This window comes from Purpureocillium takamizusanense, chromosome 1, assembly GCF_022605165.1.
Source record: "Purpureocillium takamizusanense chromosome 1, complete sequence".
In the NCBI taxonomy this organism is placed as follows: Eukaryota; Fungi; Ascomycota; class Sordariomycetes; order Hypocreales; family Ophiocordycipitaceae; genus Purpureocillium; species Purpureocillium takamizusanense.
The window spans coordinates 2,934,375-2,953,244 of NC_063068.1; the positions used below are offsets into that span (position 1 = coordinate 2,934,375).

General features: G+C 59.4%; 5 protein-coding genes across 6 annotated transcripts; 3 read left to right on the forward strand and 2 right to left on the reverse strand.

The window, feature by feature from the left end:
* Positions 1-4,839: 4,839 nt before the first annotated feature.
* JDV02_000945 (uncharacterized protein) lies at positions 4,840-5,202 on the forward strand (the record flags this gene model as incomplete). Its single annotated transcript, XM_047981823.1, has 1 exon — positions 4,840-5,202. The coding sequence occupies one exon, from the start codon at positions 4,840-4,842 to the stop codon at positions 5,200-5,202; it is 363 nt and encodes a 120-aa protein (XP_047837784.1).
* A 2,922-nt stretch (positions 5,203-8,124) lies between these two features.
* Positions 8,125-9,565, reverse strand: JDV02_000946 (uncharacterized protein). The gene is made up of 2 exons (XM_047981824.1): positions 8,842-9,565; positions 8,125-8,761 (listed from the first exon to the last, which is right to left on the reverse strand). Exons 1-2 carry the CDS (start codon positions 9,279-9,281, stop codon positions 8,218-8,220), a joined length of 984 nt encoding a protein of 327 aa, XP_047837785.1. The 5' UTR covers positions 9,282-9,565; the 3' UTR covers positions 8,125-8,217.
* Positions 9,566-9,906: 341 nt separating this feature from the next.
* On the forward strand, positions 9,907-11,107 carry JDV02_000947 (uncharacterized protein; the record flags this gene model as incomplete). Its single annotated transcript, XM_047981825.1, has 2 exons — positions 9,907-10,312; positions 10,431-11,107. 2 exons carry the CDS (start codon positions 9,907-9,909, stop codon positions 11,105-11,107), a joined length of 1,083 nt encoding a protein of 360 aa, XP_047837786.1.
* Positions 10,846-13,960, reverse strand: JDV02_000948 (uncharacterized protein). 2 transcript variants are annotated; one of them, XM_047981826.1, is made up of 2 exons: positions 12,993-13,960; positions 10,846-12,930 (listed from the first exon to the last, which is right to left on the reverse strand). In XM_047981826.1, the coding sequence occupies exons 1-2, from the start codon at positions 13,160-13,162 to the stop codon at positions 11,241-11,243; spliced, it is 1,860 nt and encodes a 619-aa protein (XP_047837787.1). In that variant the 5' UTR covers positions 13,163-13,960; the 3' UTR covers positions 10,846-11,240. The 2 variants fall into 2 exon arrangements, with proteins under 2 accessions (XP_047837787.1, XP_047837788.1); XM_047981827.1 differs by having other exon boundaries at positions 11,139-13,960.
* A 1,604-nt stretch (positions 13,961-15,564) lies between these two features.
* Positions 15,565-18,870, forward strand: JDV02_000949 (uncharacterized protein). The gene has a single exon (XM_047981828.1). The coding sequence runs from the start codon at positions 17,172-17,174 to the stop codon at positions 18,525-18,527; it is 1,356 nt and encodes a 451-aa protein (XP_047837789.1). The 5' UTR covers positions 15,565-17,171; the 3' UTR covers positions 18,528-18,870.

The following is an 18,870-nucleotide window of genomic DNA, read 5'->3' on the forward strand; positions in this document are numbered from 1 at the left end:
CCGTTCCCCCGCCCAGCACAGCTGTCATGAGGCGCCCCGAGCCGGTTCATGGCTGCAGCTCCGGCTTACACCAAGGCATGAAAAACTCATAAAGCACCAAGGTAACGAGTACAACGTGCAGGAAGCAGTGCGTCCACCCTGGCATGGTAATCAATCGCCGTGGCCGACTTTCGATTCAACTCAGCGCTGCCAACACCAGCACCAGCAACAGCAACAGCATTGCGTGTGGGACAACCCACTTCACACTTGCTGCAACGGCCCAGTCATCTTCAAAGGCCACAGAAAACCCCTGATCAGCGAGGGTCCCTTGGGTCTCGGACCAGAAGCAAGGAGAGAGGGAAATCTCCACCCCTGGCTGGTGGGTCCAACAAACCTATGGCGACGCTAGGCTACCCCCCCCCACCACGCCAGGTACCACGCCCGACTCATCCCGGAAGCCAAGGGAAGACCAGGGTCGGCGCGCCGTGCGGTCCAGGACGAGCTGGGCTTGCCGGGCTTGCTGGGGCTTGCTAGGCATGGCTCGGCGGGGGCCAGGAGGGGCGCCACCTGCACGCGAAGATCTTCTTTAACGGCCGTGGCAATGTGGGCTGGGCTCTTGGATGCGGCCAACGAGTCATCGACGTGCGTGCCGGATTGAGCAGACTGCGCTCATCGTGTTCATGCTGGCGCTCAGCCCTGCAGTCCTGTGCAGGACGTTGAAGACGCCCGCTTTGCCTCCTCGCGGGTGCGAGGGGGGAATTGGGACAATGCCTGATTTCATGCGGCTAGGGCCGGACGCCGATAAGCCTGCCTTGCGAGGAGCACAAGGCATTTTGCCGCGCCAGGCGAAAGCCGTCCGATGAAAAGGGCAAGGTGGGATGCAAGCACCTCGACGCAAGCAAACGAGAGGCCCCCCCCCCCTCCCCGGTCTAAAACCTGCAGGAAAAGGATCATTCACGCGCGTTTGAGGGGTGTCAGCACTTTGAAACCCTGTGTCGAGCCTGGGGCCACATGGCCATTCGGATTGACGGGTGAAGCGCTTCGGTCAAGTTGGACGATACTGGCACACTCGCGTGCCCCCTTTGCCCCTCTACATGGAACGGCGGTCTCAGCAGCAATTATGCATGCGATAGCAGGGTATAAGTTAACCGGCATCACATCATCCAAGTGCAGGTCGGTCGACGAACAGCAGTCGTCGGTGCTATATTGGCAGAATGGGCGAGCGGCACCGACCTCGTCGAGAGGCTGGGTGATCGACAGAGATGGGGGACACGGGAAGCAAGGAGGAAGGTGAATCGGCCATGTTGATGACGATCAGCCCTCTCGTCGTCGATGCTTTTATTTTTTTTTCATCCTTCCTTTTGGACCAGGCCAGCGCATGCAGACGAACTCCATGGCTCCCTACGACTTGGTACTGAGGCGAGGACGACATGGGCAGGGGCTCGCGCAGCCAAGGCATCGCCGCGCCCCCGCAAAGCATCCCAGCGAGGCACGGCATCGTCATCAAGACACTGCATGCACTGAGCACAGACGCTGGTGCGGGGCCCATCCCATCCATGTCCAGCCACGACGGTGCAAAAACGCCAGAATGAGTTATGCGAGTCAATCAATCTGCGGAAAGGCCTTCTTTAATTTACGTGCCTGGCTGGCAACCCTTTGGGCGGCAGTGGAGAAACAGAAAGACATGTCATCTGTTGGCCTCTGCCACAGGAGCACCACTTATATTCAAGGTACGAATACAGTATACCTGGTACTGGATGTGTATGTACCTACTCAGGGCCGGGCCTCGCGGCTACGGACCTGTCGGGCGCTCGGGTCTCGCGCAGGCTTGAGCGCGCCCGGCACGTGGCAGCCCTGGTGACACCGCCCGACGTGGAGAATTGAGCTTAGCAAGCTCAAAAAGGTGCTTGTCTGGTAGGATTGGCATCTGTGAGGTGTCTCAAGGCGACATGTTTGCATAGGCACGCAAGCTGTCGTGCAGTACGAACGAACCGGTTCCATGTCATTCAGCTTCTGCGATGCGCAGAATCAAGTCGTACATAGGGTACTTATTGTTGGACGGTAACTTGGCTGACAACCTTAGTAGAGGTATGCCTCGCGACAAGGCTGCTGCGGGCGGCACGAAGTATGAGATACCTCAGTACTTAGCTGGGTGCAGGTAAGTACTAAGGTAGTAGCCTCGTTGTACGTCTCATTCCCTGATAGGTACCTAGGGTACTGTACTTTACAAGGTAACCAAGGTACGAGCCCGAGAGTCACCGTCCAACAATGGAAAGTTGCAGGGCCGTCGGCGTCTTGTTGTGTTGGCAGCTGCCACGCGCGAAGCCCGGTCGCAGCCGGCCAACGACACCAAAGGAAGCCATGCCCACGTTGCAACATCTTCCGGAAGACCTTCTATTGGACGCCTTGGGGATGGAACATCACCACTTTCGGGTGCGAGCCGGTTGACGACATTACCACCTCTGTGGTATCTCTCCTTGATGACATGCCGCGCGCGATGCGGCTGTTGTGCCCCGCGACGTTGGTTCACCCACATACCACGACCGCGGCGACCTCGACTATAATCCGCACCAGTGACGGCTGGTCAGCGCCTGGGCAGCACCCAGACTACCAAGGTCAGGGATTCTCAACATTCAATGCCCTCCCTGTTGTCCGCCCTCTGATGACTCCGCCATCTGCTCGCCACATGGGTGGTAGCGAATCAAAGAGGCTTGGGCTGCGGCTTGAGTCCGCGCCTCGGAGTGGAACTTTGACGGGGCTGCTCTGATGATATTACTACTACGATGTGCGAAGTACTAGCAGTCACCCTCATCTGACTTTGTACCCCGGACAGTTATACCAGCTTCCAGAAGGATGATTCTGCCGTGGGGAAAGGGGCAGGAATGTGGCTTGCCAGTGCCAGCCGCGGTCGGGCACACCATCGCCCACGTTTTGCATGTGTCTCGTGGGGACTGGCCTGCCTTATGCTCTGGCATTTTGAGAACCCGCAGTCATTGCTGGTAAGGTTCGGGTCGATGACTGGGCCGGTGCCAACGCGAAGGCGGCGCCCAATGCACCGATGAAAGGTCCGACGAGCGACTTCGGGGGGGAGGGGATGTGGATGGCAACGGCAACATTGCTAGCCACGCGCCCTCCCTTCTTTCCACCAGTATCCTATCCTGTTGTTGGCGAGCAGTCCAAAACCGCGATAAGCGCAGCGCATCGACATGGAGCTTCAGGCATGGGCGCTCTTGCCGCACTGGTTCATCTAGTAACTTGGTGGTCGAAAGAGGTTGCCTCGATATGCTCCGGAGCAGGCAATGGATCAAGCCACACCCGCCAATGGCGCGAGAATGGCAAAGGTGGTCTCCGCCAACCCGCTTTCGCCAGTCGCCACACCTCGGGATCTGAAGCTTGATAGTTTCAAGTCGGGCCAGCCTTGCTTTCCCGGCGGTATTCGAAATCGCGGGGTGCAGCAAGGCCGAACGGATGACGAGGGCGCGTGGCGCCGCGCTTGGGGACCGGAAAAGGCGCCACCCATTCTGCAGCTCTGGAGGCTGCATGAGCAGGTTACGCTCGCAGTGGCCCACACGTACTTCGTACGATACTATTGCTTTGACGCCGACTCCAAGGCGCGTCCGTGCGGACACCATCTTGGTTGTCCGTCGATGCCCCCCTCGCCATCGACAACGACGCCGTTGTCAGCCGAGACAAGTCGACAGTCCAGCACCTGGTTCGAGCGGACGCCGCAGCCACACCATTGCTTCGAGCCGTCATCGCCTTGAACGCCGACGTGGGAGATGCCCGAAGAGCCGAGGGCCGCAAGGGAGCCTTGACAACATCCACTCCTCGCGAGGGTCTTATCGAGTTGCAGCTCGGGGCAGCTGTCGGACGGACAGCCTGTAATAAGGACAAGGGTCGGTTGGGACAACAAGGGCAACGAACCACCCCGATGCCTCACTCGACATGTCCTGAAACAGCAGTCACAACCATCTCAATGACGCCTCGTCCTAGGGGGGGTGAGATGGCCTCCTACTTCACTCATGGCTAAGAAAGCTGTTGGTTCGGGCATCCAGGGCCTCCCTCTCTTGGTGGCGAGCGCGAACGAGGGGGGAGTCCTTGAACTTCAAACATCCAGGAGCGGTTACCGTCTCCGCAACCTGCGCCACAGGCGAGGGAACGTGAATGAGGCCGGCTGAGTGACCGGACGGACGGACGAGTCAGTTCTAATAAGCTGCTGGAGGTCGGCGTCCAAAGCTCTTTGAGTCGCCACCCAACGACTAACTCCCAACTACGTGCTCGGGCAAGTCGGGTTTCACTTCACTTTGGACGTCTACCATGCACCCACAGTTGTGGGTGGTGGCAGGCCCGTGCTGCTGCCTCGCACTGCGGGTCGATGACTTACACGGCGGAGTCTGCCGACTCTGATGAACCTACGTGCGAGGGACATTAACTATAACGGCGCCGTGCCAAACACAAGGGTTCCACCAAATGCGGAGCAGACTCATGGCAAGCATTCGAACAAACAAGAACAACATGACCACCGTCACCACCGTACGTACCTCCGTACTAAGTTAGGTACCTTATTAGTGGACGGAGCACCAGCTGCGCCAATGCTGTAGTTACCTCGTACTGCAAAATGCCCGCAAACTCGCACAGCGCCAAGGACGGACGGGGCGTAATCGCTCAGGGCGCAAGGGATCTTCTCGTTCCTCGTATCAGACTCGGTCGCTGGTCAGGTCACATCAAGAGTGCCATCGATTGCACCAGTCTGAAGCGGGGCTGACGGGACAGCAGCAGCGGCAGTGATTCTGTTGATTAGTTGGTAGGGGGTTGCGCGCGCTCGTGGCTCCACGAGTTCGATGGTGCCGAAGCAGCCGCATGAATTTTGCGAAACACAAACCATTCGGACGGTGCCAGAAACCCCATCCATGCATGCATCCATGGACGACCGTCCCCCCCCCCACCTTGGCGCAATGCAGCGCCGCCGCTGACAAGGAGCAAGGATGTTCGTTCAACGGCAGCTGGCGACGCGATTCGCCGACCAAGAAAGAGATGGAGGAAGGGCGTCTCGGCCGCCGTGAGCCATGGATGGATGGACGGATGGACGATCCACTGCCGGCCGGCGCAGACGTGCGGGCGTCTGGCGCATCGTCAAATCGCACGAGTATGTCTACGGACAATGGACGTATTCACGTACCTGTTCCTCTTCTTGCCGTGCTGCACTGCACGTCAGAGGGCTGAGAGGGGGGAGCAGCGAGCGAAATGCATGTGCGTACATGGTGTGAGACAAAATCTCTGTCTGTGCGGTGGGCGAGGGCATCAACGTTAGTATGGGATGGATGCCCAACAAGACTCTCTCTCTCTCCCTCTCCTCCTCCATCTGCATGGGTGGCATTGTCGCTTGCCGGATCCCAATCTTGCATCTGCAGCCACCATCGAATGGACTCGGCAGCCTGTATCCGTACTTTGCAAAAATGATGCGACTGCGGCGTCATATACGTACATACTACTTGCGGTGCGTCGGTATAATGCAAGGAAAATGTTGACCGACAGTCGGCGTACCACGGTTTTTGCCCCCAGGCCAGGCATTTCTGTACTACGTACTACTTCTCAGCTTGCCACGGCCTTGCAACAGCTGGGCCTTCTGCCGCATCCGAACCAGGACATGAGGATGGACTACTACTATGATCCAGTCGCAAGGAGGGGGTCGGGGTAGGTATGCAGGTGACGGACGGGGCGATTGCGTGCCGTGAAATCCGGCGTACTTCAAGTTGCCAAGGGCTGACGAGGGAATCTGGCGCAACCAAACTTACCACCGACTCAACGAGGACCGTCGTCAGAAGATGAAGCTACTAACTTAGTGGTCGCTAGACGCAACGTGGCGGTTCCTTGAAGCGAGCATCCACAGGTGCCGGCCGGCGTCACCGTGACTGACTGAGAGCCTCTCCACGCCTTGGAGGGCCGTTTACAGACAACAACGAGATGCTGCTGCCATCTCGAGGCTCCAGGCGCAGGTTCAAGGCGAGGCGGGCCAAGTCCCCTTCTCCTGAAACCTGCACAAAGTCCTACGAGGCCATCACTATGTCATTTCTCGGGCATCTCGTGCACCCTTGTCCCGAAGGCCCCGAGATGGACGACCATGCGTCCCCAGCCCCCGCCCCAATACCCAGCCACTGGTTGCTTGGCTTGCCTCCTGCGGGTCGCCGGTCTTTGCTTGCTTCAAAAGACAGGGCCCTAGCGCGAACCTTGCCCCTGGGACTGCGCTGACGATGGCTTCACAGCCCTGAGAAGATGGGTTTTGCGAAGCGTCATGTGACACACACACACACACACACACACACACACCCCCCGGGGACTTGGTGGGTTTGTACATGCGCATCTACGTAGTTACTTGCTACTTCGTACGTACTCCCCGGCAGAGACGTGCCCTTTGGGTTCGTTCTCCCATTGTTCGGTAATCTCCGCCGACGTTGACGGGTCGAGATGAAGCGAATCCCGGCGGGTCACGGCGAGTAGTGGTACGTACAATTATACTGTAGAATGAGGGTCCCTTTCCCATAATAAACCTTGCAAGCCGCATGGCCGATTCTTGGTACGACCCTCTCTCTCTCTCTCTCTCTCTCTCTCTCACACACACACAGCTGGGCAGCAGGCTCGGCGTTCCGGGAGGCTGCGCTGCCCGCTTACTCGCTCGCCCGACCAGTAGGGATTGCTTCGTCTGCACGGCTTCTTCGGTGGACACGGGAAAGCTTCCAGAAGAAAGAGAAGGGGAAAAGATCACCGCCCGTTCAGCTTCCGCATCGTCAGTGCCGGGTGATAGGACGCGGTCAGAGTTGGCCGGGCGCATCAAAGGCTACGTGCTTTTGCATGCAGTACATGTCATTCGCCCCGACCCAAGTATGTACGGGCAAGTAACTAACTTAGATTGTACAGTATACTCGGAAGAGCAACCCCCCCCCCCCGTCGTTTGACATCAAGGTACTGGGTATTTTCGTTGTTTCCTAGATTCTGGCCGGGCCCGTCTGCCTGCCCCCCAGGATCGACACCGGGGACCCCGACGGGACGCCGTGGGCTCTATACCGGGCACGATACCGGCCTATATCAGATGCGACGCCCACCGGCGCGCCCGCGCATGGACCGAACGGGGGAGGAACGATGCGTAGTAATAGTCCGTATAATATCGCGGCAAATACATACACAGTAGTATACGCCGCACTGCTGCGCTGCCCGGAGAGAAAACAATCCGTGCACCAAGACGCAGCCTACCTACATACCACACGATAGGCGGCGTCGTCGTCGTCGTCGCCGCCGTCGCACGACAGATGGCTTGGGGGCGAGCCGGCGGACGGTCGGTGTCGGTGTCGGCGTCGGGCGTTGTACAACGGAACTGCAACATGGCCCAATGCAACCTCGCTGCCTGCCTGCCTGCCTGCCTGCCTGCCTCCTCTTTCCTGTTCCCCCTTCCCACCCGGGCACCGTCTGACTGACTAGTTAGTTCAGTACTAGACCAGCAGTAGGGGACGCAAGTCGTGAGACGACGCCGAGCGCACGCCTCATCGATGCGAGGGGGAGGGGGGAGGAAGGAGGAGGACCAGGCGCGGCTCGACAACATACGACTTTTGTGCGGGGATCATGCGGCATGACAATGAGCAGCAGCTGAAATAGACCTGGCTGGCGACCTCGTCTGCTTCAAGATCGACCGGCCCCGCCTCCCTCCCTTGCAGGAGGAGCACGCCCGGGTTGCGTGGTGACGAGGTCGCAAGGTCGCATTGTCCCGGGGGGGGGACGTCAGCCCTCATCAGGCGTCGTCTCGACAGACGTCAGCCCCATGCATCTGCACGCGGATTCCGCTGTTTCCAAAACAGAGTTTTTTGTATGCGACGTGAGAGAGTTCAGGGCTGCCTCTGTCCTGACGTCGCGGTCGTTCAGGATGTGTGCATCACAGCTGAGGACCGGGTGGACGAGGGCGACGATGTCCGGGGCGGGACTCCAGGACGCCGCCCCCGTTGCGGTCCGGCGGGCTCGCGGTGGGAGGGAGAGAGGGAGATAGAGAGGGCTCAACGCACAGTCCCGGTCGTTGCGTGCAGCATGGAATAGATTGAAAATATGCTCGCTCCATCATGCAAGATAAACTCGGTCTACCTGGACGCCCGCCCCCCCGTCCCCTGGCGTAACAAACAAACAAACAAACAAACAAACAAACAAACAGCCAGACAGCCAGCCAGGCAAGCAAGCAAACAATCAGGACCGTCGCCTTCACTTCTTGGCGGTGAGAAACCCACCCCGGGGCTTCACCGGCGTCCTGTTCCTCTTGAGCAGCAATTCCTTGGTGCTCTTGGAGTAGGCCTTGGCCTTGGGCGCCATGCGCGCGTCCTCGGCCCTGCTCACGCGGAAGACGGTCGACCCAAGCTGCTCGTCCCTCGGGCCCCTATCCTGCCGCGCAAGCCGCCTCTCTACGGCCGCGACGTTTCTCGCCGCCGGCTTCCTGTGCCTGCTGCTGCTGCTGCCGTCTTCGTCGCCGTCATCGCCGTCGTCGGATGACTCCGTCAGGAACTCGTCGGGGAGCACGTCCGGGATCGCCATCTTCTCGCCTCGTCTCCTGGCCCCGGCCGCTGCCTTGACGGCGGCCGGCTTGCCGGAGTCGGACATGGAGTCAGGGCCATCGCCTCCGTCTTGCGGAGGCGCGGCGGCGGCGGCGGCGGCAGCTTTGGCCTCCTTTTCGGCTTGCTTGCGCTCCTCGGCCTGCTTCTTCAGGAGGGCGTCGCGCTCCTGACGCTTCTTTCTCTCGGCTGCTGCTTGCCTATGGATGGAATGGTTAATATCGGCCCTCGTTGCGGCTGGGTGTTGTGGGAGATAAGGAGAGCGGGAGGGGAGCCTTACTCGCGCGCTGCCTTTTGCGCCGCCTGTGCCGACTTCTTACTCTCGGACGCTGCCTTTACCGTAGACACTGCCTCGGGAGCGGCATCTTCATCGCTGTCCTCCTCCTCCTCTTCCTCCTTCTTTTCCTGTGCTTTCATTTTCCTCTCCTCCTCCTGGGCCTTCGCCGCGGAGGGGACTACCAGCTCGCCATCTGCGTTGCCGTCGTCGTCAAACGTGACGATGTTGCTCTTTTTGGCCTTTGCCGCCTTTCCAGCTGCCTTGACGGGTCGCTTCGCGCCATTGCCTGCTACTTCTTCTACTGCTTCCCCTTCCTTTGACCGTACGGGCAGCTTCTGCTTTTTGCTGGCCGTGGCGTTGCTGGTGCTGTTGCTGGTGCTGCTGCCGGCGGCGGCGGCGGCCTGCTCCTGGGCGGCCTTTCGCTTGCGCGTCTGGACGACCATGACGACGAGGCGAAATGGGATGAAGTGGAGACTTCAAGAATCCAGGTTCCTTTGGAGAGTGAGAGCGTGTGAACGTGAGAGAACGAAGAACCGAGTAGAGGCGTGATGATGAATGGGCACCGAGACAGGTGGTGCGCCGCGAGATGGGTTTTGTTCTGGGCTGGCGGTTCAGCAAGTCTCTACCATTGAGACGAGGAGAATCTCAACAACAAGGTCGACGGCAAGAGATGAATTCAATCCCCGTGCAAGTACCGCAGGCTATGAGTCTCGTGTGAATGGTGGTGTTTGGTCCTCAAATCTTCATTTCTGTCGCGTGGATGGACTCTGGGTGTCAAAAATAATTTTTGTGGGGCTGACGTCTGCCGACGACCAGACACCGGCCTCATTGGTGGGTGTCGCTACTTTGTACATGCGTTAACATTGATGACCCTGGAACCACTTCCAACTTCAGCGCCTGGGGCACAGCTCACGCCGTGCTTCAACATCGGCTGGCCGTTCACCATCTCCCGAATTGCGCATGGTGTTTTGTTGTTAAGCGCAGAACTCCGACCCGGATGTGTTCGTTTCTCCATCTTGTAAAGTCCTCATCCTGATCCCGCGTGATCCACGGCACATACGACACGACATGGCAGCACGACCATGCTCGAGGGCGGCGTGCCGCCTCTCATTACTCGGACCACAGTCTGCCTCCTCATCATCGCCTTCCACATGGCTCCGTACACACGTCATCTCTTCACATCCCCTCCTCTCTCACAAGCTCGCGCCAGTCCTCCCATGCTGTCGACCAGTCACAGCACACCAAGCGAGACGCTACGCCGCTCCCCGCGCGCCCAAGGCCGTCTCCCCATCGGCGGCGAGCAACCCCGTCTTCACCCTCGACGAGATCCCCCTCTCCGCGTTGGAGGCTGTCGTCACGCGCAACGGAGACGCGTTCAGCGCCCTCTCCGCGGAGGACTACTACCGCCACGCGCAGGCGTTTGTCGCGGCGATCAAGAACGGCGCGAGCCCCTGGGCGGTGACCCTCACAGGCCGTACGTACAAACTCGACGGAGAGCTTTCTTGTCCTTCGGTCCACCGCATGAGGGGCTAAAGGAACAGGATGGATGAGATATAGCTGTCGCTAACTGATCTTCTCACCACCAACAACAGGCGATGCCATACCCGCAGAGACACTCCACCAGCTGGCCTGCATCATGCGCCAGATCCGCGGGCCGCGCAGCGCCGACGCCCTGGCCACGTCGCTCTGGTCCTCGGCCTCTGCTCTTGGCCACCGCGCCGCCACGCTCTCCCTCGCGCGGCAGCTCATCCGCTCCGGCTCCTTCGCGCGCATGCCCCAGCTGCGACCCGTGGAGGAGCGCTTCCGGCGGCTCGTCGACGGGGCCGCCGCCGCCAACGACGCCGACGCGCTCACCGCCCAGGGGGAGCTGCTGTTCGAGCAGGGCCGCTTCGAGCCCGCCGCCGCGACCCTCCGCCGCGCGCTGCAGGTCGGTTCCGCCGGCGCCGGAGGGTTCGAGTGGCGGCTGCACTGTGAGTTTTGCCACGGAAAGGCGCTCCTCAAGCTGGGCCGGCGGGACGAGGCGATGAGCATCTTGGAGGCGCTTGCCGCAGCGGGCTTCGCGGAGGCGGACGTGGAGCTTGGCCAGTTGCTGAGGGGGACGGACCGCGAAGCTGCCGAACAGCACTTCTACGCAGCGGCGTGCAACGGCAGGCGGGACATGTTCAGCCATCTGTCGGAGATGGCTCTGGAGCAGGAGGGCTCTGTGGAGGATCGGCGGCGCTGGGCCTTGGAATGGTCGCGCCTGGCAGATCCGCGGGCCGAGTACTGATGCATACTTTCTTCATTTTCTACCGAGGAGCGCACGGTCCGTTCATTGAGCGATCTACTTACAAACTTGCCGAATGCTACTCCAAGCTTGCCAACGGCATGCTAGAAATGGCGAGCATCTTGTGGACACACGTCTACTGCTTCTGCTTCTTTGCCGCGCCCTCGGTGCTGTCCTTGCTGTGGCGCCGCTTGTCCCCCGGCTCCGCATCGAGGTCTTCGTCGCCCTCATCCGCCCTCTCACCATCGTCGCTTTCACACTCACCGCGAACCTCGGACTCGTCTGGGGAGGGAAACAGCTCCCTCCACGTACCATCCAGAACTTTCTCATCGTTCCCATGCAGTCCAACATCATACGCCGTCTTCATTGCAGAGAGGCACACGTTGCGGCGGTGGGAAAAGTCGAACATGGGTTTCGGGTACGTGCCTTTGTCGTTTGAGGACAGCCCGTCGCCCGTCACGCGCACGCCCGCCTTCTTCTGGTCCTGGATGGGCGCCTTCCACGGCTCGTATATGTACTTGGCGTCGAGGTCCTTGAGCTCCGGCACCCAGCGGCGGATGAAGTCGCCGTTCTTGTCCCACTTTTGCCCAAAGGATATGGGGCTATAGCAGCGGTAGTACTGTGAGAAGAAGGCAGTGCAGGAGAGCCACTGCCAGTTGCCAATGTTGCAGGCTGGCTCGTGGTCGAGAAGCCACTCTTCAAACACTTCGGCTCCGCGCTCCCAGTCGACATAGCAACCGCCCCTGGTGAGGAAGCAGGCAACCGAGTGCCGGCCGAGATGGTGAATCCAGCCCTCCTCGCAAAGCTGGCGCATGAGGGCGTCGATCCAGGGGAAGCCCGTTACACCAGCTCGCCATCTCTTGAACCAAGTGTCTGCCTCTTTTGAGTCAACATGGTACTCTCCGGTGATGATTCCCGTGTCGGGATCCCTCTTCGACGCAAGGTGCCATGGCACGAACCTGCAGTGCGGGTTCATGGCCGTCTGCCCGAAAGCTTGCCCGATGGTTGCCTGTGCTGCAAAGTACATGTCGCGGAACAGCAGCTGTCCGATAAGGCTGGCAGGTGGCGACGATGCGCCCTTGCCATACTCCTCAACGACATCCTGCACACGCCAATAGAACTCCCGCACCGATAGTGCTCCAAAATGAAGGAATGGTGACAAGAGGGTGGTGGACTGGGGCTCGAACTGGGCAGGGCTGGTTTTTGGCTTCTCAAATGTCGCCGTGTACTTGGTATCCTTGACAATGGCGTCGAGGCGCTTCAGCGCCACGCCCTCGCCGCCCTTGTGAGGCGTAGTCGCGGGCGGAAAGCCCAGCTCTTCCATAGTCTCAATCGCAAAGTCTCCTTTGGGGCCTGCAATCTTGCTGTAGCCTGTGTCGTTCTCGGTGCGACGAGTTGCGTTGAAGTCGGGGTCAGTGTCTGGCTGGTCTTGCTCAAAATCCACAGGCATCTCGCCCGGGTCAGGCAGGCGTTTCGGAGGAGGGACGGGACGCGGGACGCTTCCAATTTTCTTTGCCGCGGCCTGGAGCTGCGACATGGACATTGTGGGCTTGCCATCGTGGTTGGCAACGATCTCATCGCTGTCCCAGAGCGTCCTGCCCGAGCGCATCACTACCTTGACGCCCGCTTTCTCGGCCGCCTCGACGACGGCCTGGTCACGCTCACGCGCATAGGCGTCGGTATCCTTTTCAAAGACGAGGTGCGTGACTTTCCATGCTTTGAATAGCTTAGGGAGCAATGTCTGCGGACCCTCACGCAGAACAAACAGCTTGGACTTGGGATTGAGCCGCGTCAGTGACCGCGAGAGGTCATTTTGACAGTCCAAACTGCCCGAGTTCTTGTCAGCCCCCTGAACTTAGCAACGCTCTGGGGTTTCGTGGCGTCTCACAGGAACTGCCATCGATTGAGCCCGCCCCTGGCGCGATACACGTAGTGAGGGTCCCATGTGAATATGGGCCACAAGACGGCAGGCTCCAAGTCGAGAGCGGCCTGTAAAGCAGGGGAGTCATGCAGGCGCAGATCCGTCCGGAACCAATAAATGACTCGTGGCCCGGCCATGACAAGAATCAAAGATCAGGACTAGTGCCGTCAGTTGTCAAGATGCTGGTCTGGCAATTATTGAAGCCTGAGATGTGCAATGAGACGTTGCCGAAGCTGTCTTGCTGCCGTTCCCATGGCATGAGCGGCTGCAGGGTAAGGTGGCCTCGCTGTGGAGTAGGCGGAGGTCATCATGGTGCATCATGATGTCAACGAGTCCTGAGACTCAACTCAATGCTAAAGTGCCCTCCAACTCCCCACGTTGCGCTAGGCGAGTGGGCAGCGACCGGACCTGAGACATGCGGCCGATCCGTTGATTTTGCTTTTTCAAATCGAGACAGGCATCCAATGGCGTCCGCCTACTTAGATTCCGTTGCCGTGGCTGTTTGTTTACTTTCGCCATCACTAAGGTCTCGCCTTGCATACATCACCGTGGTGTTCGCCATGTCGAGGCTGATTGCCGTTGCGCCGCTGAGACAACTGAACTGTGCCTGAGGAAGCGTTGATGAATGCAAGACGCATGGATGTAATGCAAGGAAGGGCGAGGGGGACGTCCGCGAAGAGGGCGAAGCGCTCCTTCCGTGTAAGCTGAGGTGGCACCTGCCATCTGCCTCGATCAAGCAGCTAACGTCCTTGAATGGCATCGAGGGCGCGGCGCTCTTGCCATCCACAGATGGTGGAGGGCTGGTGGCTCCTGCTCAATCGATGGGAAGATATTGCTGCACGGGGCTGTTGAGGGTCATGAGTAGTCACGGCGCCAATTCGCGGACAAGGGAAAAAAAAAGGGACGCACGCACTGCGCGCATCGTGAGACTTTGCAGCTCCCGAGTCAGAGCCTTGCCAGCAAACCGAGCGTTGAGATCAACAGGGATCGCGCCTCAAACAGCCGATCGTCTGTCCCCCCCGGGGCCACCCGCTTACCAATGCTCTCAAACCCGCAGCGCGACGAGGCACGGAGTCTAGCAGCCCCAATGCGGTTACGGTTGCGGTACGCTGATGCCCGATTCGAAAAGCCGACTGCTATTACCAAGTACGACGGCAGGTTGTCCACCCCGTTACGGCTTCGCCGTGTGTCACAGTTTCAGATGCCCCTCCGGTAGTCAATTGAGTTCATCGGCGAACTGGTCCGGTAACACCAGTTGTCACTTCGCTTCGTCCCCAGCTTGCCCCGCATCCTAGCAACCGTGTTGGAGCCATGGTCGCGATGGAACAGCTACCTTGCACGCCGCTGTCTCAAGCCGTCCCGCTGACGTTGGGAGAATTAAGCTCCATGGTGAGATTTCGATCGCAGGAGATACCCGACCGCAGGTCATCTGCATTGGCGAGTGGCTGCGCTAAATAATTAAAGTCAGGCGGCCCCCTCTTCAGAGAACGCGTCGAGCGCAGGACGCGTCGGCGAAATTGGCAGGACGGAACGTCAACATACACACAGACACACTCACACACACCCAAAAAAAAACAACAACAACAATCCATTCGTCGTCTGGGCTTGGATTGCTGTCGGCGTCGTGAAGCTGGCAACATCTGGGTTGTGGCCGTGAGTCCTGGTCTGAATTTTGAGCCTCTCTGACTGACTCTGCAGAAAGAGACAGGCACCGGCATACAGTACGTGCATACAAAGTTGCCCGTTGCTCGTTGTGCGTGGTTCCCCCACCACCCCTGCATCTAGCTGCATCTTTGCTGCAGACCAAGAATAGCACCGCCGTGCCAGCGAATCGGACCCGCGGTTCGCTGGACCGTTTTGTGCACGAAGCCTGACTGACAGCAGCGACATGCCTGCACGACAAGGGTCGCCTGGTGTTGGCGCTCGGTGCTCTTCACGGGGTACGCTTTCTCATAGCCCTGCGAAATCCTGAACACCAGGGGCTCTTTGCGACCTTTGGCAGCCAGTGCGAGTCAGTCAGCGCTTTTTCACACCAACGAAGTTACTATGTCGAGCTCTTGCAAGTGCGCTTCCGGCACCGTGCCTCGGCGGCGATACGACAGAGGCCACACACAACTAGTCGTTCATGCGCGGTAGGAACGGGACAGTCGAATCCATGCAGGTAAAACCAGTCTTACCCAAGCGGCTTGTTTACCTGTAAACACCGGCTCCGAAATCTATATGCAACGTCATGTGCTGTCTCCGGAATGCCGCTCCGAGCCAAGGGAGGCGTATGCCCGGCAACGTGGTCTGGGGCGCCTGGGGGAAACACTCTTCGTCGAGGTATCGAGGTTTGGGTTCCCTTGTTGACTCGCCTCGGCGGTGTGTGTTTTTTTCGTTGCCGGCACTTCTTTCCATTATGTGATGCGGCATCAACCTGGAGGACCCCTCCCAAACAAATCATGGCAAACATTGCCCCTCTGTGGCGGCGTGTTCCCACCAACAACGCTCCATCACGGAAGAAAAATCCTGCGCCAGCTGGGGCGCGATGGCGTAATGTGCGATCCCCTCATCTCGTCAGCTCAATGGCGATGCGAGTGTGGCGTACCTGCGGCGTACAAACTGCTTGCAGCACGGTGCATTATGGATGTCCTCAATCCCATCGGCGCCCATGAGCACCGCGGCCTTTTTTCGTCCTGCAGCATCATTCAGCCTCAGCACCGGCAGCATGATGCCACGACGCGCAACCTCGACGGCAACCAGGATCGGGACACCACTACGTCTTCCTTCCACACCCTCCTCCCCTGCCGGGCTGGTGGAGGCCATGAAGCCGTGCGGAACCCTGCCCTGGTCCCAGATTCAATGCAGCCCCGTCTCTCTCGTGCACCGGTTTCCTCCCCGCTCTCCGCCAAGGTGCCCGGCGCACCAACAAATGTCGCCGCTGACCCTCCTGCTCGGCGCACTACGGCCGTCTTGAGCCAGGCACAAGGATCACGGCACTCCTGGGAAGCACCATCGACTCGCCCGGCTGCCGCAACCACGCCGCAACTTCCTTGTCGCCGTAGGGCCTGGCAGCCGCTCATTCGACGGCCCCGACGCGTCCAGACAAGCGTAGCCCCAACTTTCTTTCTTTCTTGTGTCGATAGATTACGTGCGTCGCGACGCGTGCAAAAGAGCCTACCGGGAGCAAGAGGGAAAAGAGATGACACAGGCAGGTTTCCCCCTCCCTCTCTCGCGTGCCATGCTCATAATGCCCGGCTCCCCCACGGGCACGGCACAAGCGACTCCTTCCCGTAGACCGTGGGTGTTGTCAATCTCTGATGCATTCCACCGCCGAGGGGAAGCGGACAAGGCAACCTCAAGGCTCGTGCCCAGCGCCATGCTGCACGAACACACGAATGCAGTCAGTTGCTGAACCCTGCGCCCTCCTCTTTGCCCTGAAGCGCACCCTCGTTTGAAACACTCCTCCCAACCCTCCCCCACAAGTTGATCCAGACAAGGACCCATCCTCACAAGCCCCCCTTCCCCCAAACTCCCCGACGACCAGACCAGCCTCGAGGACACAAACAAGACAGAGGCAGCCTTTCTCTCTGTCTGTCTCTCTGGCTGTGTGTGTGTGTGTGTGCTTGTGCGTGTCAGTGAGTGCGAGAGAGGTGCCTTGGTACGTACTAAAGCGCACCACCTCGCAAACTCCCGGCGTGCCCAAGCGTCCGTCCTTCGCAACCCGTCCGGCCTCTCAACGCCATACTCACCTCTCGTCGCTCGCTTTCTCGTTGCGCTCGCTCGCCTTCTGTCGTTACGTTATTACCACTTCTTGCCTCGTGATCGAGCCCACACCGCCCGCCCAATATCCGCGGAGCTCACCGTCAGTCCCGCCATCGCCAGCCGCAACGAAAACAATAAACAACGGCCCCCACTTGGGCAACAGCCAAATCCACAACTTAGGAAATAACAATTGACTCATATACTTACTCGATCGGTTGTTGTCAGTATTGCGGAAAAACCCTTCTACACAGTCGTTCGGATCCTCCTGCAAGGTCCCCGTCATCGTTTCTCGCAGCCATCTCACCGTTGCACCATTTACTGCTGGTTGCACTCGACGGTTTTGGCCTTCGGCGCATAGCCTCGTCGCATAGCTTTGTCTGCCGACAGGCCTTTGGCCCAGCCATGGCTCGCAACAACAGTCTTTTCATCTTGAGCGGCACCTTGGCGGTGCTGCTTACCATCATTGGCGTTGGTCTCCAAATCGCCGTTAGCGTTCGCCTCGACCACGAACAGAGGCCCATACCAAAGAGAGCGGCAGCGGTAGCCGCCACGTTCGAATTCGTCGTTCTGGCTGTACTTGTATGGTTAGGGGTATCTCGACTCTTCTGGCCGAACAAGACTCTTTCCGGTCGACGTCTCATCATTGCCCTCGCCAGCCAAGTTGGCTCCTGTACCCTAGGCGCCGCCGCATCAGCCGCGTCTCTGGCTTCCCTTAGCAACTCGGCTGCTGGGGATGCCGCCAATGCAGAACTTGCAGCATGGGAGAGCAGCATGTTGGCTGGCTCCGGTGTGATCCTGGCACTTGCAATCATCTCTCAGTTGTCGTTCCTGGTCGTGCATTTCGTCTCGTCTAGAGGACCCCTGTCCGGGAGCTCGTCGGATGCAGACGCAGAAAGCCACAGGAACCCCAACACCAGGGTCAAAGGCATTCGGTATAGCCAAACTAGTCCAACCGGCACCAAGCAGGCGCCGGACGAGGTTTACGTTGAGCGCAAAAGCTCATCACCATCCACGGCGACTAAGTCGACGAGAGGTACCATTCGGTCAACCGTCTCTCATGCCATCCGCCCCAGCTCGTCGACCAAGAGGCTGCTGTCTTTGAGAGAGAAGAGCCGCCTGGCATCACCGGAGTCGGCCCCCCGTAGGCGCAGCGCCGACAACTCCTTCGACTCCTGGGACACGTCCTCGGTGGACACACACAATCGCCAAGTCGTGTTGGAGATGTCGTCTCCAACGATCAAGGCGCCTGGCGGCCTTGAGACGATCCCTGCTAGTCCGACGGCGGCCTACATGCTGGACGGCCAGGAGGCACCTTTGGAGCCGCCCCCGACTCTGCGCCGAAGCAGAAGCTACAGCGCCTCAACTCTTTCGCAGATGGAAGAAGCACGCAACAGTGACTCGAGCGAATTGCACATCCACCCACTTTTCCGGTCCGACTCGCCCACGCCCCCGCCCCTGGCCATGCCTGGGACCTCAGTCGTGGCGGCACCTCAGGCAGGGCAGGTGATTACTCGGAGAGAGAGCAGGCAGTCGCTGAAGCGCATGCGCAGCAGCAGCCTGCAGACGGGCCGCAGCCCGTTGAGTCGCCAGACAAGCCTCGAGAACGCCAGGTTGGGGAGACAAAGCGCATTGCCCGAGGAAGTCGAAGCGGCCAACCCTGGAAGAAAGATGACGCCTCCAGTTCCGGAGTGGCTGTTGAACCCTGGCATGCAAGCGAGCCTGCCGGTGACGGCCGGCGGCGGCGAGGCCGAAAGGTGACGCAAGGCGGATGCGGCGAAATTCAACAACAAAGGGGGAGGACTGTATGACTGCGGAGCATGACCAGCGACTGATTTGTGATGACGACGATGCGTTACGATTTATTTTGTTATGGAGACGGAATAGGACGGAACAAAAGTAAGGGCTGGAGGAGGTGTGAGGCTCTTGTGTGCGCGCAGACGAGCGGAGATGGGATACTACTAACCTGGCTGTATGTACATGGGAGACGGGCAGCCTGGTCTGGCGCCGATGTGCTGTATATCCGACCTGTACTTCGTATATGGAGAAGACAAGCAACGCCGCAAGGCGCTTTTCATGAATATCGCACTCGACACGATCGCTG